General features: G+C 39.8%; 1 protein-coding gene across 2 annotated transcripts; it reads left to right on the forward strand.

The window, feature by feature from the left end:
• Positions 1–504: 504 nt before the first annotated feature.
• LOC136679785 (period circadian protein homolog 2-like) lies at positions 505–26604 on the forward strand. Of its 2 annotated transcripts, XM_066658462.1 has the most exons (23): positions 505–644; positions 8089–8568; positions 12287–12385; positions 12671–12828; positions 13420–13541; positions 13635–13836; positions 15274–15325; positions 16199–16341; positions 16564–16642; positions 16874–16980; positions 17257–17410; positions 17820–17928; positions 18040–18180; positions 18859–18934; positions 19231–19396; positions 19712–19839; positions 20097–20297; positions 20613–20873; positions 21407–22308; positions 23605–23800; positions 23924–24140; positions 24515–24665; positions 25420–26604. In XM_066658462.1, exons 2-23 carry the CDS (start codon positions 8180–8182, stop codon positions 25537–25539), a joined length of 4173 nt encoding a protein of 1390 aa, XP_066514559.1. In that variant the 5' UTR covers positions 505–644; positions 8089–8179; the 3' UTR covers positions 25540–26604. The 2 variants fall into 2 exon arrangements, with proteins under 2 accessions (XP_066514559.1, XP_066514558.1); XM_066658461.1 differs by lacking the exons at positions 505–644; positions 8089–8568; positions 12287–12385 and having other exon boundaries at positions 12695–12828; positions 19228–19396.
• The last annotated feature ends 1001 nt before the right edge of the window (positions 26605–27605 follow it).

Genomic DNA, 27605 nt, shown 5'->3' on the forward strand with positions numbered 1-27605 from the left:
AAATAACCCCCATTCCTTAGCACTGTCTTCTTAAAAAGTCCTAATGAGAAAACGTAGCACAACGTTCAACAAAAGGGTGTTATCTATGGACGCATGTGCTTCTGATTATATGACTACGACGACCGTGCGCTTTTCAATGTGTGAGACCACAGTGACTTACACACGCGTTTGTATAACTCGTTTGTATAACACACACTTGCCTGGTCCAACCACTCCGCTCCTCGGCGCCGCTCTGTTCAGCACACGCTGCCCCGTTCACTGATTTGTCCACACGCGCCGCACTCCGTCACTGGCCATGGGGCTCCACGTGAGGCGTAACCGGCCTTATGTAAAGAGACTGGCGGCGCGATTGTCCAATGGCAGCGCGAGTTCCGCCGAGGCCGCGCCTTCCATATGTAAATGAACAGGAAGTAGCAGGGGTTGATTGGACGCGGTGATGATAAGGGGTGGGGCCTGAATTGAGGTCATACTGAACGGCGAAGATTCAGGGCAACAGAGTGAAGACAACACTGAGCTGAAAGCGAGTGCAGTGTGTCAGCCCCAATACCGAGGATAAGAAAGACAGGAATATTATCTCAAACCGTTTCTGGAATCAAAGTATCCACTCGGACACGTTATTCTACACAAGGAAAGGTCCTGCTGAGGTAGGTTTTATGTTCTTTTAATGTAGTTTATACACTCTGAGCTGTTAGTTCAGTTGTTCAACGGTTGTATAACAGCGGAATTCCATTGACGGTTATGTGTGATGTCTGAGGTAAAATATACTCAAAACAGACGTTATTTTAGCAAAGTGAGACCCTCTTCTCCTCAGTCTAACAGCGTAAACCCATTGTGGAAAATGTTGGCTTTATATAAACTCTCAGTAACGTGTTTAACTGCAAGTTTAAAACCGCTCATTGCATAACTGTGTCACGGAGCTGTGGGTCAATGCCGGTCACTGGTCTAGTATTGGACCTGCCCACACTTATGAGGGTTTTTTCATAAGATTTGGCTGTTACTGAATTTAGCACTGTGCTGCACAAGCTCTGTTATTAAGAGCAGAAAATAAACACCGAGTGAACAACTAAGAAACTGAGTAATGCTGTTGCCTACGTGACCGTTGAAGACTGAAGCAAGTTCAAGGGAAAGGGGGATTTTTCTCAATATTTATTTAGGAAAGCATGTTATAATTTGTTGTTGAATAAAGTCCTGTATGACATCTGTTATTATACAGCTTATTATATTATTACAATGTAAGATATCTTGTTGTTTTAGTTAATTATAGCCATTAATGTCAAAACAGAAATAAATACTTATCTGAATTCTTCTTCACTGTGCTTGAGGTGGTTAACCCTCACTGTTAAAAAAGTGAGTACCCCGAGGGTTCTTTAGTAAAGTGAAGCTTCTGTTAAGAACCACAAGTTCTATGTGGAACTGTTATCACTAGAATATTGATAAAATTGTTAAACTCAATGGAGTATGTGTTTTGTATGTTTAAAAAAAGCTCTTGGTTTTGTGACAATATCCTGTTTGTTATAGAATGATTAATCGCACGCCAGTCTCAGTGCACAGAACTCATGTTTTGAACAAGAATAATTGCTTTGTTTAAAAAACCCTTAAAGAACCATTTTAAAATAGTGTATGACACGAGCTATTATTAGTCTTTTAAATTCCCAGCATCATATTTAGACTATTATTATTTGTGCTTTACTAAAATATTTAGCAATAAAAAATAGTACTTTCTGATTAGTCTAAGAAGGAAAATGAAAATAAAAAATGCCCTTCGCCCACTGTAATGCATATGTAAGAGCATTCATTATTTATATAATTAACTGTAGTAGTACTTTGTTTACCCAAAGCATATTGCTACAGCCTCCTGATACTGACACACCCCCACGCTAACCTTCCAGACTAAACGAACTCCCCTGAGTCAGGTTTACTACTGAAAACAAGTCAAACTTGTAACTTCTGAAATTTTAATGTATTCATTCCTGGAGGTGGACTTCACTGCAATAGATCACACTATAAGTGAAAGTAATACAAGGTTTTATTTTTATATTTGACTGCTATTCAGTAACAATGCAAAAGGCATGTCATCAGTAGCAAGGACTGGTTAATAATATTTTGCGTTAATATAAATGATGGTCAGCTAAAAAATAATAAATAAAATAACTCCTGTCTGTGAGGAGTGTGGTGTGTTCTCCCTGTGTCTGCGTGGGTTTCCTCCGGATGCTCTGGTTTCCTCACACACTCCAAAAACACACATTGGTAGGTGGATTGGCGACTCAAAAGTGTCCGTAGGTGTGAGTGAATGCATGAGTGTGTGTGTTGCCCTGTGAAGGACCGGCGCCCCCTCCAGGGTGTATTCCCACCTTGCGCCCAATGATTCCAGGTAGGCTCTGGACCCACCGTGACCCTGAACTGGATAAGGGTTACAGATAATGAATGAATGAATGATGCATTGTGAATTTCATAAATTATTATCCAAAGTTTAAAATCAGGTCGATTTTATTTACAATCAGATATTAGCAGTGAAGCTACAGATATTCATATGCACTTTAGAGAATGGTGAAATTGTGATCAGTTGAAAAGAAGCAACTTTGCTTTGAACAGAAAACTTGGTAGAACTCTCCTTTAAATAAATAGAATTTGAGTCCTGTTGGGTGATGAGGCATTTTTTTTTACCATTTTGTAGGCATTTCTATAGGTGTATTGTGTGTATTTGATGACACAATGGTTGTGTGTGTGTGTCAGTGTGTGTGTGTTTGTGTCTTGACACTTGTGAGCTAGTTATTAAAACTGACCTAGTCCTAGTTGAGGTGCTCCAAATACCTTAATCTGGCATTAATGTACTGAGCACACAAACTGCATGCCTGTGTTTTTGAAATTAATTTAGCATCAATTCACTTTTCTGCCTTCTGTATCTTAATAAATAAATTATATAAATAGTAACTTTAACCACATATAAATCCAGGCTTATTTGATGAGTTGTTCTTAATCTATAGAAGTGTAACAAAGGTTTTAACCTGTTTCCATTTTCATGATCTTTTGGACTATGGTAATATTTTGATAATCTAATGATCTATTTTAAGGCTCATATGTCAATATGTGGTTCATTGCTCCATTGCTTTGAGAGGGTCGACGTGGGTGGATGGTCACTAGATGTTGGTATGGAGGCGTGCTCTGGGAGTAGATTTGGCAGTCTTCGCTGGGTTGGTTGCTGTGTTCTAGCATTCCACAATGCAAGGCGTGGAAAAAAGAAAAAAGAGCAATGACGCACATAGAGACAGGCATGAGATTCATTTCAGTGTTTTGAGACATGAGTTTAGACTAAACACACCCACTTTCCAGCAACATGTCCCATATTCTTACACTCAAATGCTCCACAAGGGGCAGTATTCAGTATTTTGCCCTTGTTTTCGCATGACCTATAAAGAGAGCGGATGTGTTGTATGATCGTTTCACACTTGAATGTATTAATATTAACTTTGATGATGATTTAACCATCTCTGATGGTGTTGTAATTTGGTGATAACACCTGCTGAGAGAATCTCTCCTTAACTATAAGCTAATTACATCATCAGGTCCAGTTTAGAAATGTAAAATAGAAAAATTGAAATAGAAAATTTGATTTCATCAGCTCTTTAGATTTCTAGAGTAAGGGTACAATGAAAAGGAGCCTCAGAACAGGAGTTCCTGTTACAGCAGAAGAAGTAATCAGCACCTGATTTAAAGGCTCAGGAGTGTAAGAATACTACATTCCAGAGACAGTTATTCAGAGGCTGTTTACTTGGCTCAGGCTTATTGGAAACTCTTAGAACCAAAATACTACACTAGTCCTTAGAGGTTTGATGAGAGAGGTCTGAGGGAGCGTGTTTGAAATAGATGCCTCTCAGTAGTGGCCATTTTTGTTGTTATAGGTTTGTTGTTGGTAATATGTCCCCAATATCAATTTAATTAAAAAACCCTAATTGACATGATGTTGTAATTCTGCTTTAAAGTTTGGTCCGATTCCTGTTTTAGTGCAGTTTCACTTCACCAATGTGATGGATAAGATGCTTGAGGAAGGAACACTGTCCATGTAACCTCCTTGTGACTGAAGATGTACTCTATGAAATGTTTCATAACCTGTGTGGTCAAGGAGGATTAAATAAACCTCAGTTACAAAAAGAAGCAAATATGTAGTTGTGTAAAAGCTGGACGTAGACAAACAGTCATACAGCAGATATAAAATAACCTGTGGCTGACCTGGTGAGAGGATATATGTATCGCAATGTGTTTGATGTTCCCATCAGCTTTACTGGAGATGCACACATGAGGGTACCACCACAGTGACAGATTTTCTCAGAGTGTACCGATGCAATGTGTTCTCATTGGCAAGAATATGATTTGTATATGGCACATGCTTAAGAACTATGCTTTATGACAACACAAGTTCTTTGGAGTAATGGCCTTTCAGTAAATGAATAATTAGTTGAGTTCAGGACAGTTCAGTTTCTTGTCTGATCTTACATTGAAATTATGCAAGTGCTTATATAAATGCAGGAAGTGGAGTGTATCAGTGTGCTCAGATTATGGCTCCGCTTTCAATTACATAAATGCCAACTTGGTACTTAGTTATAAAACACTCTGCTTGTTTGATTGGCAGGAGTATTAGGTTGATAGTAAACAATGACACATGAAATGAATGACCTTCTGTTGGTTTATTAGTTACTTGATAGTTTAAAACAGCTAGACTTATTGTCCAAACCTTATTGTCCAAATGTTTGTAAGCAAATGCTCACCAAAGATTTCTTCTTCATTTAAAAATAAACCACTCAAGCCTCTGCTCTTTATTGAAGGCCTTGCACTAAATATCTGAACACTACTGTGAGAAAGACTGAGATCTGGTCACCTACTTGTAGCTGTGGAGTTAATGAATATCACCATACTCAGTGTTTATCCTGCCGTTGTTCATTGGCATTGCACATACTCAGAAAATCATATTATGATGTCATCAATTATCATAATGATGTAACACTTCCCTAAATGACATTTTAATGTGACCACATTTTAACAGTTTAAATTAGAATGAAAGAAAGAGCTTTGTGACACACGCACAGTGCAAACCTTTATTTGATTTCTTTAAGCAGTTATCGCTTTAAGCAGTAGTTGTGCTGCTTATAAATCTGTTTAGCCGCTTTGTTCCTCCATATTGACCTTCAGTAAGCAGTCACTACAGAATTAGCTTGTTGGCTGCTAAAGGTCTAAGGACCCCCATATATTTTTTGAAGGCCACATACAAGGGCACTTTTTTATATCAATCATTTAAACCAATGTTGTGAAGAAATAAACATGCTAAGTCTGTGATTACTTGGGGGGAAATGGAGAGTGGTATTAATAGTCTTTTCCTATAGGTTCCTTGGGTTGTGGGTTCAATTTCTGCCTGGGTCAGTGCTTGTGAAAAGATTTGGGTTTTCTCCCTGTATCTACATGTGTTACCTCTGGGTGCTGGTTTCCTCCCACAGTCACATGTTGGTAGGTGGATATGTAAAGGTGTCCATAGGTGTGAGTGATTGTATGATGCCCAGTGATGGGCTGGTTGTGTCCAATGCAGGCTGTGTTCCTGCCAATGATTTCTGGTAGGCTTTGGACCCACCACAACCCTGAACAAGATGTAACGGTTACAAAAGATGAATTAATGAGTAATTATATATAAAATCCATATAATTATCCAATTAATATTTGGTGATTGGGCTTTAATTGAGAGTTTACCATGAGTCCCATGTCTAATCCTAGTTTTTACATTATATCTTTGTTTGTTTGAACATTGCCTCACAACTCCTATCCCTAGTTAAGATAGCAGAAATAGCATTAAAACACTGATGCTACACAGAAATGGAGCTGCCTAAGACTGGCAATTTCATATGGTCTTGTGACACAAGTCACAGAAACATCAAAGCCTCTGATTTGTTGTGGCTAGATGATTATATTATCAGATTACGCTTACCTTAAGCAATACACAACAGTCATAACATTTGTATCAGAGGAATTATATATGAAATGCAGTTCCTGTAACACACTTCCAGTCTGAGTCATGCCTCTGGTTATTTAGCTGTATAAGCAATACTACTTTCAGCACCAGAGCAAGAGTTTATAGTATCTGTGTGTAACGTGAGGTTTTAGTGACATTTTTATGAGACTGATTTAACTATGAATTGCTATGGCCTTTGAGGAGTGCAGTTTAAGGATCTTGATGCCACATATGTTTCAGTTGTGTCTTGGTCCTGTAGGTTACTAGGTTACTCTGACTTTTTGCCAGGGACATATTCAGTTCTTCCCTTAATCCCTTGGCATATTCTTTGAACTGCTAAAGCCACAGTGATTTACCCCAAAATAAATTATGTTCTGTTCACGCGAACAAGCTCCAGGATGAGTTAGTCATTTGTTGTTTCAAGGGCTGTTTCTAAGGGTGTGTAATTGTTGTGTAATTTACTAGAGTCTGGCTGTTTTCCTCTGATCACTGTTTCCACTGTATCCAAGGAGAATCAGCAAAACTGGAGCATGTCTGAATCTGCCCCAGAAGTTGAGGCGAACTAAATGGCTATCATGACTTTTGATATGTTTTTTACATCATACTGACCTTGATTTAAAAGTAAGGTTCTTAGGGCATTATTTATAGCCTATTTACAAAGCTTCATGTGTTCAGAAAAAAGCCTCTGCAAAAGTTTTGACACTTTTGAACATGGTACTCCAGTCCCTTTGTCACACAGTTGGATTTGTAGCTTCCGTTTGCGCTGTCAGCAAGCCTAGTACTAAGCCTCTGCATCTTCACTGAAGGTGTCTTTCCTTAATTTGTCTGAGCTTGGGTCCTGGCCAGGAAACCTTGGTGGATTAAATCTGTTCAGTGCAAAGACCTGGTTATTCTGGTTACTTTGAGATCAGCTAATCCTATCACTAGGCCACTGTAGTAGACTATTAAAGGGAATCAGGTGCAGCCATTGGCAGAAACTCAAAAGTTAAGTTTTAAGGCTTCCTCTTGCATTGCTGACCTATATGTATCCTGTTCATTGCATTAGAATTAGCTGTGAAGGTGTTATTGAGACAGGTAGGTCTTGTTGCTGCATCTTAAATCAGATAATTTTCATGGAAACCCCAAAATTCAGCCGAGCAGACCCCGTCTAAAGCAGCTGTCTTTTAATGTCTATAGTGGGAGAACAGAGCAAGGAGAATTCTTTGAAAAGGCATAGCAGAGTCCCTGGGAGATGAAAAGTGAAATCTGTTTGGCCTACAAGCCAGCAGAACCTGTGGAGAGGCATCCAACAAAGCCAAAGGGCAGACTACACAGCTGCAGGGACATGACCACAGGGTTGGACACCTTTGAAGACCCAGATGGTGGTCCTTGAGCAGACAGAGCAGAGGCTAGCCTCGAGACCATTGCCAGGAGCTAGGCTAAAACCAGCTAACTTTGATGTTCGATCTCTGCGAGCTTCTGTTTTAAGAAGGGCACCAGACAGACACTGCCCTTTAAGATCAAGCTTTGAACTTATATACTTAAATCTTTGTAGACAGTTTTTCTCAATATTTTACATCCAACTTAAACAGATTTTGCTCATTTTAAAGATTTTACAGACTTTGATATTGTTGCTGTGTGCAAAATATTTGTTTGATTTATGGGTCATATTCGGTTTTGAAAGCTTGGAATCTCTAGGTGAAACAGCACTGTGCTAGCTTAGGTGCACAATAGAGCATTATATAGATTTGGATCTCTTTAGATAGCAATGATTTGACCAAAATTTTCACAATTTGCATGACGTTGTTCATCAGCTAATGCCAATTTATGTCTGCTGTTTCTTTTACACTACAACAATACTATCTTATTGCTACCATATAGCATTTTCCAGCCAATGTGGCTAGGTCATCAAACACCTGCCTTAAACTACATAATTTTGTTAGTTTTTGTAAATTAGATTTAATTATATGTTTTATTTACACTTTTATTTAAAAAAAATGGCCAAAAAACTGGCCCGTGAAGTCTGCTGTATTTTTTTCTCTGTAGTTTGAACTCTTGCTCAGGCCTTTTGTATGTGACTCATGTTTTTGTGTTTGTTTCTTTGTGCTTTCTTAAAGGACATCTGGGATTAATTTGATTTCCTCCCATTACAACCCCATTTGGAAGATGGGGTAATTGTCTCGTCCCTTACAACAGTGCAAGCAATTGATGTCTGAAGACTCCAACTCTAAACCATACCTGTTCTCTTCTCTGGAGGGGCAGGACCAAGCAAACGGCCGTGGTTCCATGGCAACACTTCACCAAATCAGTGGTTTTGCAGAGGGTGGGGAGCTTGGCTTAGCTTCAGAGGGTAGTGACAGTAGCAGTCAGGACCCTCCAGCATCACCCCACAGTGACCGCAAGATGGCACACTCTTTGCATGACGATGTGGAGATGAAGAGCAGTGGGTCCAGCGGAAGCGGGACAGAATCTCACGGCAACGAATCTCACGGCCACGAATCACATGGAAACGAGTCGCATGGCAACGAGTCGACTGGAAGTTCCAATGGCAACAGCAAGGATTCAGCCATTTTAGAATCCTCAGGGAGCAACAAGAGGTAATAACATTATAGCTACTGAGTTTATAAACAGTTAAAACAGTTAAGTTACTTGAGTGTGTAATATACATGTACCTAACATGTATCTACATTTTTTGTAGATTTTGAGTTAATTAAATCATTTGTAAACAGCAACTGTTACATGATGCTTTCATGATGAATGGACCAATAGAATTGCTCCAAAATGACTGGAAAGTCTTTTTACATTGGCTTTCATTGAAAGGACACTGTATGTGCGAAACCCGTTTTTATTTGGATAGCAGTAATTCATGAAAGTGGCAAATGACTTAAACATCCAGGGATGACGTCCTTTAGAAATACTTGTGTACCCTCTTTTAAGTCTTTGTAATCAATTCACGACATGTTTAATCGGGTAGAAAAGGAGCTGGACATTAATTGTAGCCTTGTGGCTATTGGACTGAGGTAATAGTCACCTGCCATGCCACATGACGCACACTCAGCTCAGTCAGAGACAGTGCATTCTCCAAACATGTCAGCAACAGTTGCTGTTTGTCTGTGTTCTCTTCGTCTCCACTTTGTCTTGATGAGTCTTTGGAGAGCTCTAGCTTGGTCCTGCTTTTTGAAACTACCGAAAGGTATAATAATAGATGCTCTTCTTTTTTTTGCTATTTAAAAATGTTTTTTCTATATCTGTCCCATTATAATTGTGAAATTCGGTCTTTACCAGAACTTCAGAGAATAAGAATGCTTGCCCAGTCGTGGTAAATGGGGAAACTCACATTTTGAAGGGATACATACTAGCATGAGAATGCTAACTGCAGGCTATGTTTAATCCTTGTTGATCATTTTAACATCTTACCAAACCAAATTCTCTAATTAGAAACAAATTCACAATTGGTGTCATTGTTTAAATTGATAATTTGGTCAATTAAGGAAATGACTACACTCTGATTCTCTAAGAGAGACTGATTGTGTCTATCAGCAGTGACCCATTATCATTTTATTAAATAAGTTTGTGTATGTTCATTTCTAAAATACACAAGTCAGGAGTAATAAGTGTTGATCAGATGAAAAAAAAAACCCATTGAAATCCTCTTTAATCTCCAATTGACTGATGCCTCCCAGGGTCAGATGGAAAACTTTTCCTGCCCACGCAATCTGACATATTTCCATGCCAACGTGCTGTTTGTGTATGAGTACAGGAGCTGGGTGCAGCCTGCTCTTTTCCTCCACAGTCTGTTCTTCATATTCGTGTTTTTGTCTCTGTACAACTGAGGCGTTCTGTTGAGAGTGTAAGAGATCATTTATAAAAATATACAATAGATATATAATTGTGTTAATCCGTTGCACAGCTGTTTAAAAGTGTATGAAAAACCCCAAACTAGCCTTTCCCTCATGTTGAAAGAGAGGCTAGAGAGATGCTGATTGACCATGATGCATAGCACTCAGGGTAATTTCTTTAAGTTGTGTGAAGCATGTGGCAGAGGTCAAAACTTGCTTTTTAGATGTGGTCCTTGTTGCTTCCATGACAATGAATTTAGGTACACTACAGGGTATAAGGGTGCTCTAAAACCACCCACTAAAGGACTTCACTAGATGTCTTGGTTTGATATATCCCTTTTAATAAGCTGAAATGTAGATGCTAGTGTCCATCAGGTGTACTGGGTGATAAAGCTATGCTTTTAAAAAGTGAGAATTCTATCTTGACCTCACCTTAATTTCCTAATTTCCAGTGGCTGACAGAGACCCTTTATTTCCAACCTAAAGACTTCATCCTGCTCATTAAAAGGACAATATGCAGACTGTACTTACTTACAGCACTGTCTATTGTACTGAACTTCACTTGTCCTCAGTGAAAACCCTTAATTATCTCCCGGAAATGATGAGTGTTTAGCCAAAGGAACTCTTAAGTGACACGAAGAAGCTGTAAATGGCAGGTTCTGTGTTCTTGCTTAGGGCCAGTGTTGAGCTACTGTCTGAGAAGTTTTGACCTTTCCTTATCCTTAGTTTGTGAAGACTCTGCACTAAAGTTAGCTCCGATGCAGCAGCAGGACAGAACTTAACAACTTATCTCCAGATTGAATTAGCCTACAACATTAACCTACTGTATCAATAGCATACAGACACACTCCCAGCTGGCTCAAGACAGGTTTAGTTTATATAATTAGCTCACACTAACTACTTAGAGATACTATTTTTGGCTGTGTTTTCTATTCTAAGCTCCTTTGGGAACTATTTATACACACACATGTGGCCTTCGAGGAGCCTAAAATGTCACCTGCACCTGGATAGGGGCTTTCTCTAATGCTTACTGCTCTAATCTGAGAGAGCACCACGATGGCCCAGACACATGCGCACACACACACAGAGAGTTAGCTGTAGTAGTGAAATCCTCTAATACTTCTAAGTGCCAGCTTGTCATATGCTCACAGTCCTGAAGACAGTGGGGATCACCAAGGACAACTTATCTTTAATGTAGCAATGTTATTAAAATTAAGAATAAGCATTTTGAGGCATGGCGCAAGAATAACTGATTAAATATTTAGTTTGATAACTAAATGAGACTGAAACCACACTGTGCAAATATTGAAGTACACGAATTAACAGTGAACCACTTATGTTCATTTCTTCTGTTTTCATTCCCTTCTTCTCTGCCTGGTAATTTCAGACACATCAAGCAAATGTGTTTCTTTTCCCCTTCCTCTCCACAGTAATAGCAATTCAGGTAGTTATTCAGGACTCATTACTGAAGAAATCATGAAAATGACTGCAGCATAACCTTGTAACGACTCCGGCTGAATAAAAGTTTACTCTGTTATTTTAACTCAGAATTAAAATAAGATAAAAAGGTAACAATTAAAGGAAGTCGATTTCACCCGAGGCACCAAAACCACTTGGCAAAATGTTTATACAGAAAAGGAACCAATGGTTACTCCTTAGTCTGCCAAAAAGATTAAACTAGGCCAGGGACAAACCTTGCAGCAGTACATTGTTCCAAAGCATACAAAGAAATCAACACAAATGGTTATTTAATTACCACAGATTAACCTACACCCCACTGTTTTCTATCATCTAAATTACAGCTGGACAACATCAGTAGACCTAGACCTACCCAAAATTATATTCTTACTTTGAAAATGAGCGAGACAAAATGAATGACTGAGTAAAGTAAAGAAGCTGAATAGCTGAAGGGAAGGGAATATGAAGCATTTGTTTTGGTCTGAAATGTTAGTGCAATAGCACAGCATCTAATGTCAGAATGTCAGATATATCACCTTTAAAATTAATGTTTCATACAGGGTTCCTAATGGAGCAGTAGGTTTCTCAGTAGGCCAAGGAGGAAAAAATAATCTTTCTAATAATCAGAACGAAGCTGTAAGATAGCAGTGATTCTTCTATATATGGCCCCCCAAATCTCAGACTTTTGGGCATCAGGGACAACCTACTATTGAGGGAACAGATGGCATAACTTGGATTGAGATGTATTTCTTTTCAGTGGTAAAAAGCAAAGGGTTGGTCTAGTTGCAAGCAGGTTTGTTTCCCAGCGCCCTGAACAGAACTATGAAATGAATTGGCTTTATCATCATCTGGCTTAATAAATAGACATTCCAGGCATATGCGAGTTAATTTGGTTTATATTACATGAAATGAATGATGGGATTTGGTGGTGCAGGTTTTATATTGTGCCAATTTAGAATTATGTTTTTTGCCATAACATAATATATGACACATATTTTGTTTCATGTTTTTCCTGCAGCTCCAATTCCCACAGTCCCTCACCTCCAAGCAGTTCCAATGCCTTCAGTTTGCTGAGCGCTAGTTCTGAACAGGACAACCCCTCCACCAGTGGCTGCAGGTTTGAACACTCATTTTGCCCCTGTACCAATGTTTTTTGAGTGTGTAGCTCTCTCTCTCTCTTATTTATTACAATAATGTATTATATATTATATATTTGTTATAACAATAATTGTAAGGTGCACTCATCACAATCTTTGATTTTGAATTTAGAAAATGTACCTTGATATCTTTGTTCCCTGTCATCACTATTAAAGTGCATGCAGTTTTTCTTAATGAGAGTGGCCTGCCTTGTTTTCTAATGAGCTTTTGCACTGACATGTTGTTGTGTTCTGTGCACCTGCAGTAGTGAAGAATCTGCCAAAGCAAAGACACAGAAAGAGCTGATTAAAACACTCAAGGAACTGAAGCGCCATTTGCCGGCAGAGAAGAGGAACAAGGGCAGCAAATCAACAACACTGAACACCCTGAAATATGCTCTGCGCTGCGTAAAACAGGTTGAAGGTAAGTCGCACGCTTCAACCTTGAGCTTTTTCACTCCATGGATATGGCTAGCTTCACTTCAGACAGATTAAATACAGCTTGCTTATCCTTGATTTGAAAGCTGCATTGTTCTGTACCTTGGCATTGTACTTCAGGCACATGACCACTATTAGGAATCTTGGCACGTTCAAGCTTCTTAACAAAACATATACAAATAATATCAAATTATGGAACCCATGAGGCTTGACATCATAACTCTGAATCGTTATCTCTTACAGCCATGGTCCACATATCACAACAATATGCAGGAACTAATCTATCCAACCACAACATGCTCATGTGACAAATCTGATAAGGCATCACTGAGTAATCCAATACATAAAAAACACTACAGTATTAAATTACATTAGATTCAAAACTAAGGACAATTACAAACTTTCAAACATGATCCGCACATGAGAATAATCAGCAGGAACTCAACCCAAAAACAAATCACCCACAAACACACCGTTGCCTATAAACAGGTAATGTCTGTCAGCATGATGTCATTATTTTAAGCAGGGAGCTTTAACTAGTTCAAATTGTGATTAATTCTGTCACTTTATGTTTTAGCTAATGAGGAATATTACCAGCTGCTGATGATCAATGACAGCCAGCCATCTGGCCTAGATGTATCTTCATATACGATAGAAGAGATCGACAGCATCACTTCAGAGTATACTCTCAAGAACACAGTGAGTTCACAGTGTACCCTATTGCTGTTTTCATCCGTTCTGAATTCCTCAACTCCAGGAGTGTTACTGACCCCTAACTCTGGCTGTGTGTAGGATATCTTTGCTGTGGCCGTGTCCCTGATCACAGGAAAGATTGTTTACATCTCAGATCAGGCAGCGTCAATCCTCAACTGCAAGCGAGATGTGTTCAAGAACGCCAAGTTTGTGGAGTTCCTCACACCACAGGATGTCAGTGTGTTCTACAGCTTCACCACTCCCTACAGACTGCCCTCCTGGAGCATGTGCACCGGCGCAGGTACCATCCACAACACACACCCCCACATAATACACATTACCATATAACACTCGGATAATGAACTGACTCCAAGATGTGATCCAAATATATTCTCACAATAGAATTATTTTGAGCCTTAAAACATCTTACCTTTGTGTACTCCACTGACACTTTTTCCCTAAAAGTCTTAAAATACTCATATTTCTGACTGTCCTTCCACTGTCGAGGCAATTAAATTGTGGTTCTGAAAGGAAGTGTAGCTCTCAAGAAGCTGATAAGCATAAATAAAGACATAATATTGACAAAAGGGGCGGCACGGTGGCAGGTAGCTCCAGGGGCTTGTGGGCTCCTGGAGGTTGTGGGTTCAATTCCCGCTCCGGGTGACTGTCTGTGAGGAGTTGTTGTGTTCTCCCTGTGTCTGTGTGGGTTTCCTCCGGGTGCTCCGGTTTCCTCCCACAGTCCAAAAAACACATGTTGGTTGGTGGATTGGCGACTCAAAAGTGTGAGTGTGTGTGTGTTGCCCTGTGAAGGACTGGCGCCCCCTCCAGGGTGTATTCCTGCCTTGCGCCCAATGATTCCAGGTAGGCTCTGGACCCACCGTGACCCTTAACTGGATAAGGGTTACAGATAATGAATGAATGAATGAATCAATATTGACAAATATTGTCATACATGTGGGTATCTGTGATTGATTCATATATTTGAAATGCTCACAGGGCATGATATATATATATAAAATAATGTACATAAAAATGCACAGATGCTCATTCACAAAACCCATGCCAAATACAACCTCACAAGCGCTTCACACATCAGCCCACATTAGTGTTGATTCATTCTCTGGGATTTCCAATTCCCACTGCACATGAGTGCGTCATTCCCACACAGTTCTCTCACTTCCAAAGCCAACTATTGCTTCAATTGCTGGAGTGAAGTCATTTTTAGAACACAGAGACATGCAGAGCCAAAAATGTACTTGGTTCCGGAACCGGATTTGTTTAATGTTCTAAATGTCTGTGTGTGTGTGTGAAAGAGATATTTATCTCAGATTTAAGTTTCCTATAAAAAAGGGTCGACTTATTTTCTCTTAATCCACAAAATATTCATTTTAATCTGGTGTTTCCAAATATTGCCTGTAACTGTAGGCAGGGATGGAAAAGTCATATTTTCCATGAAAAAATACAGCTACAGCAATCATTTAAGACCTATATGCACTCGTGAATTTACATTGCTTCCCCTTTAACTTATTCATTAAATAAGGTACAGCAAGGGTACATTATATATTCATTTTATTCTGTCTGCTCCGTCCCTGGATTGTTGGGTCTGTTAACTGGCCTCAGACAGCTGTGACCAGAATAAACTCTCTATAGTGACCAGATCTCCCTTTTGAATAGGGTTGGCTCATGTTTTCTACTCCCTGTTGAATTAACAACTTGTTTCTTTCTTTTCCGCATTAAGAATCCTCCCCTTCTGACTGCATGCAGGAGAAGTCCTTCTTTTGCCGTATCAGGTGAGTGTTCATTATATGTATGTATACATACAGTGCATGTCAAAGTTTGTAAACACTTTCACATCTAAAATTTTTACAATATTAAAGGTCTTAAAATTGAGCTCAGAAAAGACTGTACACTAAATGGGGGAACACTGCTGTGAGGGTTTAATTGCATTCAGCCACAAGAGTGTTAGATAGTGAGGTCATGTCATAATTGTGGATAATAATTCAAGATCTAGAAACTCCACACCTAATCATTCTGTTGACAATGGGACACAAGGTGTGTATTTGTCAGTGCACCTTAAAGTAGACAATATGGTGTCTGAATACCTTTGGACATGCAGCGTGGAGTACACGTATGCGTGAATGTTTAGTGTAATTAGTTTAGAAGTATTTTGAGTAAAACATAATACTAAAATCCTAATGTGCCCATCATTGTTATGGACACGGTGCCGTGTCTCTACACTGCCCCCCAGAGGTGATGTACTGACAAAATTAAGTTGCAATGATTAGAACTGTTCCAAATTAGAATAGTTACAATAGGGTCTTGACTCAGTACATTTTTATATAAATAAGATGAGTGCTTGAAAATGCATATACTTTTTTCCTCTAAATGTTTGACACTTTTCTGGACCAACTACTATTACAAACACATTTTGAAATACCTTTGGTGTTGTAATGATTTGCAGATGAGCACTAACATCACAACAAGGGGATAAAATGTAATGGATAGGTCCAATATTGAGCTCTTCTCTGGAGCAGTTTATTTAATGAGTTACCAAATAAAAGAAACGTGCTTGTACATGAAAAATATTTTGTAAAGCTGGATGACCCCAAATATTCAGTGTGTGTGTGTCTGTATTTCTAACCCTCCTGTGTTCTCTGTGTCAGTGGTGGTAAAGAGTGTGAGGGAGATTTGCAGTATTACCCATTCCGGATGACACCCTACCTCATGAAGGTGCAGGATATGGAACACACTGAGGATCAGTTCTGCTGCCTCCTGCTGGCTGAAAGAGTGCACTCAGGATATGAAGGTCAGTAAACATGTCTGAAATCTCATTTACATTTATGTTTTCACGTTTACATTTTTACATTCAAAATTTCAAACCTGCATAATCAACCAATAAACACCACCAGATTCCAGTCAACCTTTACTTACAGCAAGCGCTCCACTTAAATTAAAATATTTGCCCAAAGACTGCAAATGGTATGTGTTACTGTGACCAGAATTAACATCTAGTTGTTTCATTTTTCAGCTCCAAGAATCCCCACTGACAAACGCATCTTCACCACCACACACACTCCCAACTGTGTGTTTCAGGATGTTGATGAGAGGTGAGAGCTTTTGATTTGATATTTTGTTTATCCAGCTCCCCTGCTTCAGAAATTAAGGAATGTAAATGTGTTTTTCTGTGTGTGTTATCGGTATCATCAGTACTCTTAAAAATGTAGTAAACTCCACAGTAAGAAGTAGTTGATTTGAAATTATAGCATTTACATTATGATGTTGTAGCATCATTCTGGAAGTAATTATGTCTTCAAAATGAACTTTTGTCTCCCTCTAAGGGCTGTCCCGTTGCTAGGATACTTGCCACAGGATCTTATTGGCACTCCAGTGCTTCTACATCTGCATCCAAATGATCGACAAATCATGCTCGGGATTCACAAGAAGAGTGAGTGTTCATCTTCTCCATGTGTTAATATTGTTATTAATAATAATCAAACACCTAAAATTAAGTGCTAACTTATTACAATATTCTAGCACCTTTCATTTTAGTTACAAAAGCTTTTTATGACTTAAAAATGGATAAAATGTAAAAGAGGCTCGAGTATCAACTAAAAATGTGCTGCCATCCATTGGGAAGCTGCTACTTTACTTTTACCAAAGTGTCCATAAGCACTTTGCTGTTTTGCATCTAGCCTTCATTAGCTTTTTCTTGCTTCTGCAGTCCTGCAGTACGCTGGACAGCCATTTGACCACTCCTCCATCCGGTTCTGTACACGGAACGGCGAGTACGTCACCATAGACACCAGCTGGTCCAGCTTTGTCAACCCCTGGAGCCGCAAAGTGTCCTTCGTCATTGGACGACACAAAGTTCGCATGTACGTGTGTGATCTGTTAGATGAATCAGATGTGTCCTCTGATTTTTTTGGCCTAATTAATCCTTCATCCAGTGGTAGATGTGTAATTCAGTTTGTTACATGGCCTTAGGTTATTTTGGCTTTCTGAAATATCTGTTACATGGCAAAACCAATGTAGAAGATACTTATATCTACAGGTTGACTATCTTTATAATAACATTTCTGTTCATCTCTGCAGTGCTTTGGTTTGGTTAGATGTATTCTGGTCTTTAGTTTTCTCAGAATATATAATGAATAATTAATAAATTGCCATTGTTCCTTTGTTTGAAGATAACTGGGCAGTGATTTTTTTAGGGCTGAGAATAGCTTTCTAACTTGTTTAATCAATGTGTTGATTGGTGGGATGTATTGTGTTTCTTTAATCTCTCAGGGGTCCAGTGAATGAGGATGTGTTTGCAGCACCAGCGACAGCAGATGGCAAAATAATGGACTCAGACATCCAGGAAATCACTGAGCAGATTCATCGGCTCCTCCTACAGGTCAGTTAACACAGAAAGATGATGCACCGTTATGAAGACTAGAGACTAGAGACACTTTACGTTGAAAAATGTCAGAAACTAACACCATTATCTGTATTTCCTTGTTTGTAGCCAGTACATAATAATGGCTCGAGTGGCTATGGAAGTTTGGGCAGTAACGATCACCTGATGAGCATGGCCTCGTCCAGTGAGAGCAATGCTAATGGAACACGTCCACGAGCAGAGGATGAGGAGGGCAGCAGAGCCAAACCTGTGAGTCACATGAGCACCGCCGGATACACATCTGTAACACAACTTAATAATAAAATAATAATTTTTTTTCTTGATTTAGTTTATATTTATTTTATTCATTTACTTTATTCAAGTCTTTAGCTCTTACACATACTCACAAAATACGCACCTTTGTTCCATCGTTGTTCCTGTAAATGTGTCAGCATGCCGTGGTGATGACCAGTCCTATCCCACAAATTTGAAACCATGAAAATAAGCTCAAAATAGAAATAAAACACAGCAATTTGTTGTATCCTTTTTAGTTTCCATCCATCCATTATCTGTAACCGCTTATCCAATTGAGGGTGGGTCCAGAGCCTACCTGGAATCATTGGGCGCAAGGCGGGAATACATCCAGGAGGGGGCGCCAGTCCTTCAAAGGGCCCTATTTAGTTTTTGTTTCTAAATGAACCGAAATCTACAGCAGTTATTTATATTGTATATTGATTGTAATGATTTTTGTTTCTTGTTTTTAAATTATAAACATGGATACATTTTTTACTTTTGATATAATCATTGGAAATGTATAATTTTATGTTGAAATTAGCCGTGTCCTGGGTGTGTTCCTGCCTTATGTCTGATAATACCAGGTTGGCTACAGAATGAATGAATGAATGAATGTTGGTAAATAATCACAATGTGTTTTGTGTCTTTCCACAGAGAACATTTCAAGAGATCTGTAAAGGTGTTCATATGCAGAAAAACCAGGAGCAGCAGTCCAAAAAGAACTCAGGCAGTAAGTACAAATGTAATCCCCTGTACAAACTGGTTTCTGCTGCAGAGCACAGTATTAAATCTGCAAATGTAAATGATTTAATGCTGGCATTTATTTACATTCAGCAATAACACTGTTTTTACTCTGGAGGTTTGATTATTTTCCATAGGTACCAACATGTTTATGTGAGAGGGAAATTTAGTTTGGGCAGGTTATCGTGCACTTTTAAGCAGCTGCTTGTGAATGTGTGTAGGAGTGAGAATACATGAGTGGGATTATAGCCCAGAGTGTGAATACATCTCTCTTTACTTTAGCAGAGGTACTGCAGAAGAGTCCAGCGGTTCGGCCCAAAGACTCAGCGTACCCAGTCAACTGGAGGGAGAGTGTGGACGAGCAGCAGACCAGTGTACAGGAGGAGCTCCCTTTTAAAGACCAGACTGTCTACTCCTACCAGCAGATCAGCTGTCTGGACAGCGTCATCAGGTACAACATGCGCTAAACTATACAAATACATCTGTATGATTTACCTATACAGCAAGGTTTTCATTGATTTTCTCCAAAGTGAACTGAGTGAGTATCTGGCTAGGGGTCCAAGAGGATGACCTTCCACCACTTTACAAGATTCTAGCTGATCTAACTCCTCCAAGCATGTTAAGCTATTCTAAAGAATTGCACTGGTGGCAGTTTGAAACCATGTGGTGACCACTTCATGTGAAGATACATGTTCTAACCTTTAGCTTCAAAGACAGGAAGAGTCACAACTTTGATTTTTTTTTTTTTTTGCTTTTGCTCTTGTAGGTATCTAGAGAGCTGCAATGTGCCCATCACAGTGAAAAGGAAGTGTCAGTCGTCCTCCAACACCACTTCCTCTAACTCAGACGAGGACAAGCAGAAGGCTGCTGAAAACTCAATGCAGGTGGCTGAAGGTAAAAAAAAAATACATACCAAGATGTAAACACAACTTTCAGGTAAAATAGGTCTGTTGGTTCAGGTGTTTTTAGTGTAAAAAAATCAAGTAATTACTGCTCTCCTGTAAACAATCTGAGACTGTAATCTTGTGGGGCTCGAAATAAACATTATGTAAGTGATAATCATGAGCAGTTCTGATAGCATTACAAAATGCATTTAATACATTTGATACATTTTTATAGATTTATTCTACTTCTCTTGGACTGACTTTCAGATTCTGGGCACTTGAAGCCTCAAACAGGCCTGTCCTCTCTGGATGTAACGAAAAAGCCGTCCAACTCAGGGGTGGTGAGCAGTTCACTGACGCCTCTGGCTCTGCCCAGTAAAGCTGAAAGTGTGGTATCCATCACCAGCCAGTGCAGTTACAGCAGCACCATTGTACATGTGGGGGACAAGAAACTCCAACCAGAGTCAGGTAGCCTGATCATTAAGCCTTATTAGCTTATCTACAATAGGAAAGCCAGAGATACGTGGACAGTTTAACCAAATTACACTGAAAGAACCAGCAGATTGTAGCTTTTAACCTGATAAAGGACCTAATAAAATAATGTGTGAAGGAAATTAGTCTAACTAAGGTTTTTTATGGTTTTAGATATTATAGCATGTCCTTTATACACTTAACAGCCATATTTTTAAGCTCTGTGCCTACCATGTTCTATCATCTCATTCTCTAAACACACAAAACATCCCTTGATGTCGTATGAACATGGTCCTATTTTTCTGCACACAGAGATAATTGAGGACGGCCCAAGTGTTGGAGAGACAGCAGACGGTCCTACTGCAGCCGTGCCCCCTGCTGCGGTGTCCCCTCCAAGCCAGGAGCGAGAGGCCTATAAGAAACTGGGTCTAACCAAGCAGGTGCTGGCAGCCCACACTCAGAAAGAGGAGCAGGCCTTCCTGAACCGCTTCAGAGAGTTGAGGGGAGTTCATGCCTTCAAAGCAGACTGCTCCCTCTACCTGGAGAGGCAGAAAGGACACGTTACATCTGATGGTATGTAAAACGACTTCGCGGTGAGGACAGTTCAGTCAAATGTTCAAGTTTAACTTCAGAGTTCAACTTTATGAAATTCCTGTTCACAAAAGCAGTTTTTACCAAAAGTCATGAATTGCTTGAATTAAATGTCAGTGTATCAGTGAAGACCAAATAAGTCCATTGCCAGCCCACGTAGCAGTGAAAGAGTAGGAGTGGGTGAAGTGCAAGCCTGGCAACGTAAGCGCTGACTCAACCACAAACGGAATTGCATGTTGGCTGTTAGATGTTAGCTTGCCAGAATATAATTTCCCAAGACAGATAATGAGTAAAGAAAGACTATTAAGATTCATTCTGATTTAACTTTGTAGCGTACCACATTTTTGCCCTAAAGTGTACAATGAGTAGATAGTTTCCAATAAAACTGGAAACCATGGCATTGGTTACAAAAAAAAGAAAGTATAAAAAAGGATATTTTATTTTGCAGTTACCCCCATATGTAACACTAAGAAAGTTCTGTCTGTTTCCCCTCACAACCCTCCTTCTCTCTACAGCTGGACCGCCTCGTGTAGGAAAGCAAGCGGGGGTCACAGAACCCTCTGCTCGAAGAGGGGCCCGCAACAAAAAGACAAAGTCCAAGAGAGTCAAACAAAACGAGTCGTCAGACAGCACTGTCTCACAAAGGAAACAGCTGTCTAGACAAGAGCTACAGGGCCTGAACCAAACTTCATGGTCTCCTTCAGAAACCTCACAGTCCACTTACCCCATCGCCTACCCAGCTGTGATGCCTGCATACCCACTCCAGGTTTACCCAGGGGCCAACACAATGGCCCCCAGGGTGGATGCCACACTTTCAGGATTTGGCGGCAGCCAGGACCCTCGCTGCTCCATGCAACCCATCCAGCCCCCATTTTCAGCCCCTCTAGTGACGCCCATGGTGGCACTGGTGCTGCCAAATTATATGTTCCCACAGTTAGGGGGTGCCCCCCGGCAGCCTTTTTACCCCGAGCAGGGGACTTTCACTGCCCAGCCATCATTTCCCCCACAGACTGTTTGCCCTCCACAAGCACCATTCCAGCCTCAGACCTCATTCCCTTTACAGACTCAGTTCACTACACAAAATCCCTTCACCCAACCCACACCTTTCTCCACTCAGCCCTTCCCCTTCACACTCACGGAGACCCCACCAAAGCCCTCAGAGCCAGAACTGAGGGAGGGACAGTCACGGTGCTCCACTCCTCAATCTATGGGCGGACGGGATCAATCATCTCCACCGCTTTTTCAGTCTCGGTGTAGTTCACCTCTGCAACTCAACCTGCTTCAACTGGAGGAAACTCAGCGGTCAGTGGAGAGACAGGACAGCTCAGCACCCTCTTCTGGAGCCCAGGGGAACTGTGCGAGTGCTGTGGAGAAAGGAGGGAATACAGGCACTCAGAGCAAGAATGACAAAAAACAGGTATTATTTCCCAAACTTTTCTGTGTGTCTTTGGCTTAAATCCACATGGCTCCCTATTAGACTGCTGCAGAATACAGTTCCATGTCTTCTTTTGATTAATTTGCAGTTATGTCCCTGAAAATTTAAGCAAGACATTAGATAATCCACCTGCAACCAGAAGGGGAACGTCAAAGGAAGGGAAATATTATGGCTGTTTTGATTAGCAATGAAAGAGGGTCTAGGCAACTTGTTTAAAACTGTATAATGCACGATGCAGGGAGTAGGGAGCCATTTGAGATTGAACCTGTTTCGCTTTCCTTTCTTGTTTTCAATCTGTCTCCAATCTTTTCTCATTCGCACTTCTTCCCACCTGTAATCACGCAGCCTCGCCACCAGATGGCAGTGTTCTCCCAAGCTTAATCAGAAAAACGTCATTAGCATGAAAAAAAAGCAGCCTTTACAGGCTTTTCCCTTTTGTTAAATACTGCATTTGGGACACTATTGAATACAAATGTCATTATATGGGCACATCTTAAATGTGTAATGAGAACCAAAGTGAAATGAGAAACTGTTGTAAAACCATTGAAAATGGGTTGAGTCTTTCAGTAAAAATTCTAAAATGTAGTCAAATGCTAACCCCTGTGTCCCTTACACCTTTTAGCTGTCAGTCTTTTCAACTGGTCCAGTAGGGGCCTATCACGGGCAGGGGATTCCTTTGGTCCCACCCCAACAATGGCCCCAGTTGTCCTGGGTCCGAGAGAATGATGGAGAGGTTTTTTCATGGGACAAAGTTATCTCTAAACTCAGGTGTCCCAGCGAAGAGGTAGGCCCATCATGTGACAGACTCCTCCCTTACTGCTCCTCTCCTACTTCTGATTTTGTTGCCATCTTTTAAGAGCAAAGCAACTGTTTACCTTTGGTTTGCTTTGTAATATTTTAAAAAAGGTTTTTTTCATGTGGTGATTTTGTATCAAACCTATGACCTATGACCTATGACCTGGACTGTGTGTCATGGGTTTTGAACAACTTTTTTTATCTGAAGTGATACTTCAGCTCATTTCTTTTTTTCACCTTTCATTAGAATTGAAGGCTGCCACAGTATAATAAATCTATATTGTTACACTTCAGTGTCATTTCCATAATATGGCACCTGATATATGGCAAAAGACTGCATGCAGACCCTCACACTTATACAAGATGTTTGAGTGCGTGCAATAAGTAGCGATGCACTGATAAATGAATGCTGGACCAATGTCTGTATCCATTATAATTTATTAATTTATTAATCCTAATTTCTACTCTGTGTTTTTATTTCAGAATGACACTTCCACAGGTGATGGTTACCACTGTGATGCTCTCTCATCGTCTAGTGACCTGCTGGACATTCTCCTGCTGGAGGACTCTCGCTCTGGGACAGGTTCTGCCACATCAGGCTCCATGGGCTCTGGTTCTAACGGCTTTGGAAATTCTGCTTGCGGGACTTCTGCCAGCGGTGGATCTGCCAGTGGAACAGGTGTGTACCAGCTGTTTGGATTCTGTAATCCTGCATGTTTTTGCATTGTTTTTGCTTCATCAGTTCAGTCAATCAGGCAATTTACTGCAAAGTAGCATAACTATTTCTTTGTCTCTTTCTCAGGGAGCAGCCACACCAGTAATAACAGCAGCAACTATTTCGGCAGTGTGGACTCTTCACAGAAGTCTCATAAAGCTAAGGGGTCGGACGGTGGCGTTCCAGCGCCCATGGAGGTGGAGGAAAGTGAGAGCCTTATGAAGTATGTACTACAGGATCCTCTGTGGCTCCTCACAGCCGATGTAGACGAGTCTGTTATGATGACGTACCAGCTGCCTTCTCGGTGAGTGGGAGGAGAGAGGAGAAAACATGCCCCACCCTCGAATCTAGCATAAAAACCAGCTCGTTTTTTTTCTCCTCATATTTTAGTATTAAAAGCAAGCGTTTACAGTTGTTTCACTGTTTTGTCCAAAAGGGAGAACCAGGTTGCTTTTCGTAGGACTGTTAGAAAAAATATAACATGTATGCCAAAATAAAATCAGTCCATGTTTAATTGTGTAAAAAAAGCACTTTGTTTGACATCTGATTTGTGTGGAAATCTGTGTTTGTGTGTTGCATGAAACATTTTTCAGTCTGTCCACTGATGTATCTATTTGAGCTTGTGTGTGAATGAATGTGTTTTTGAAAATATCCGTAACGAAACCTGTGTCTCTTCAGTGATATCCAGCGAGTGCTGCGGGAGGATCGTGAGAAGCTGAGGCACATGCAGAAGAGTCAGCCACGGTTCTCTGAGGAGCAGAAAAGAGAACTGGCTGAGGTACATCCCTGGATGAGAAGAGGAGGGCTGCCAAAAGCCATTGACGTCAAGGTGAGAATCCAAAAAGCTTACAATCAAATGGACATTTTACGTTAAACCCAGATACTCATAGCCAAAACATCACACAGGCTAACAACGAGAAGAACATGTTTGTTTACGTCAGTAGCCTGTGTGCTTTTTAACATGTGGAAAGATGATGTAAAATTAGCTTTTATATATATATATCTGTTAAAATAGAGATGATGGCATTTCTAATCACTAGTTACAAATGATGAATGACACTCTTTATGGTCAAATCAGGCACTGAGTTTAATTCTGAGAAAACCTATGCTCATACCTTTAAAAAGTGTATTTTGAAAATAGTTTATATTTCAGATGTCCTTATGGATTTCTATTTACACGTAACAGCACGTTCAGTACATTTCTGGCAGAACTGAGGTTTGAATGATGCACAGAATGATGTACAGCCAATCAGAATTAATTTACATAATCCATCTTAAAGGCACAGTAACTGTTTAAATACGGTTGGAAAATGATCACATAAATATTAATAATGGCTTTCTCTGTGTGTGGCTGTGTTTAAAAATACGAATTTCATCTCATTGTAGAATCATCTGGACCCATATAAAAGTGTCTTATTGTTTTGGAGTTTTCAGCAAAGTATTTAAAAACTGTACATTTGTAGCGGCTAACATAGGACTGACTTTGATATTAGTTTACAGTAAGGACTTGTCTAAGCACTTATTAATGTATGCATTTTGTGTGTGTGTGTGTGTGTGTGTGTGGATGGGTGGCTGTTGTACAGGCATGTGTTGGCTGTGAGGGATTAACAGAGATACTGACTGAAGAAGAACTGCCAGACCTGCACATGGGAGAGTCTGAGCCTAGTGATGTCACTGTACCCCCTTCACACCAGGAACAATGAAAAACTGATGTACACACACACACACACACACACGTTTTCATGACTGTAATGTTTCAGCGTTGGGGGTTAATTTCTGTACAGTGGACATTAGCTTTTAAAAGGCATGTGCACATTTATTAAGCTAATCAATGTCCTTCTGATAAAATCTTAATCGGTGTCTGATGTACATTACCCCTCAGTTTTTGTCACTATAGCAACTGTGAAAAGTATTTTTGTATATTGTCTGCTGTTATTTTTATGAGCTTCAGTTGTTTTTTCTTTTTCAAATGGATGTTCAGGACATTGACAGATGTCCTCTTTCATGTGCCACATTGCATTGTACAACTGCGGTTTACACATTTTCTGTACTTCTCCAGAAATAAATGGAGATGTGTACCTCGTGTGAAAAGAGGTTCAATGGGGGATCCTCCTGGAAACAGTAACAATATAATAGTGTATAGTTTTTTATATAATATATCTGGAGAAATACATAATATATATGCGATGGACCACATTTTGGCATCCCCATTGAGGTGAAGCAGATTTGAATCAAAAAATGTATTCAACGTGCAATGATATTTTTAAAAAATATATTATTTTGTTTAAATTATTTTAAGCCCTGATTGACAGGACTATATAAATATATTTTAGTGGACAATTGTACTGAGTTCTCAAGAAAAGCACTTAACGTACAGCGGACCAAGTCTTGTTCACTTATGGGGTAAGACAATCGCTGTGGTGTTCAATTGAGTGTGAGTTTAATTTATAACAACCGCACTATAAGGCTGCCTTAAAAGATTCTGTAGGAAACGTTTGTACATTTGAGATCTGACTGTTTATTTTTTATTTCTCCTCTATCCTTTGCTCTATCAATCAGCCCAGCGTGGCTAGACCCTAACGTCTGTGCTGGGAAACTATTGTAGCTTTTGGTGGGAGAAATTTTAACAGCTAGATTTGGGAAGGGCTTCAAATATATAGGGAAATGTTTTTATCTTAGTCTTAATAAGGCTGCAGTTAAAGTGCGTGCACTCTAAATGTTACTTTTTAGAAAGTGTTTACTGTACACCTAATGTTGTGTTTGTTGTTATGATTACATAACATTTATTTGAAATAAAATTGTATTTTTTAGAAAAAATAATTCTGTGAATTGTTATTTTTTATTATTATTAATTTATTTGGTTCAATGTAATGAAAATACCATGTAAACACATTTCTGAATCACCAAAAACAATGCATATAATATACAATCTCTAATAGCTATTAATCTTTATATTGTTTCATTATTTTGCTTATAGCTACAGTATAGTTGTAAGGAAACTGTTGTCCATACAAACATGTATATTCAAAATTGTTTATAAAAATGGATCAAAAGCAGACATTATTATTCAACATTATCTTAAATCCTTACAGGAGTGCTGTGTAAATTCTTGCATTAGGCTGTAACTATAGCTCAAAGAGCTGTTTGCTAAGGCAGCACCTTTAGTAATTATAGAAATATTATATTTTTGCCACAATTTTTGACAGTTTAACAAAGATAAGTAGCTTAATTGTGAATAAAAATGTTTATATGTGTGGATATAATCTAGGGTTTTTACATTATTTTTAACTTTTGATGTGTGCGCACAGTCCCACTCTGCAGTTCTGTACTGTGTTTGTGTGGCGTGGGTTGTGACCGTTGGAAACGGCGAGGAGTCGGTTTCAGTGCCATATGCTCAAAATCAAACGGCTCACTTCTGTCATCCCTCTTCTCTTTTCCTTGTTTTACAACAGTTCCGCTGTCCTGCCTCCTCTTTGCCTTTGGTGAGTGCTGCATGTGTCCGAGCTGCAGGTTTAATGTGGCTGTGAGGAGGTGGACATGGTCTTTGATGAAGGAGTCGTTCACACCTTCACCAATTTAAAATGGAGGTGTTAACTGTCTCCGGACAACATCCCCCCCCCACCCCCAAACCTCCCTTTCCTCCCTCAAATCAGCACCAAACAGACGCCACTACTCCGCCCAAGGAGCGTATGTGACCCCCCCTCCCCACAACTACCCGCGAACTTCAATTGAGGATTGTGGAAAAGAGTAATATGTTTTTATTCGGCTC

This window comes from Hoplias malabaricus, chromosome Y (assembly GCF_029633855.1).
Source record: "Hoplias malabaricus isolate fHopMal1 chromosome Y, fHopMal1.hap1, whole genome shotgun sequence".
NCBI classification, from domain to species: domain Eukaryota; kingdom Metazoa; phylum Chordata; class Actinopteri; order Characiformes; family Erythrinidae; genus Hoplias; species Hoplias malabaricus.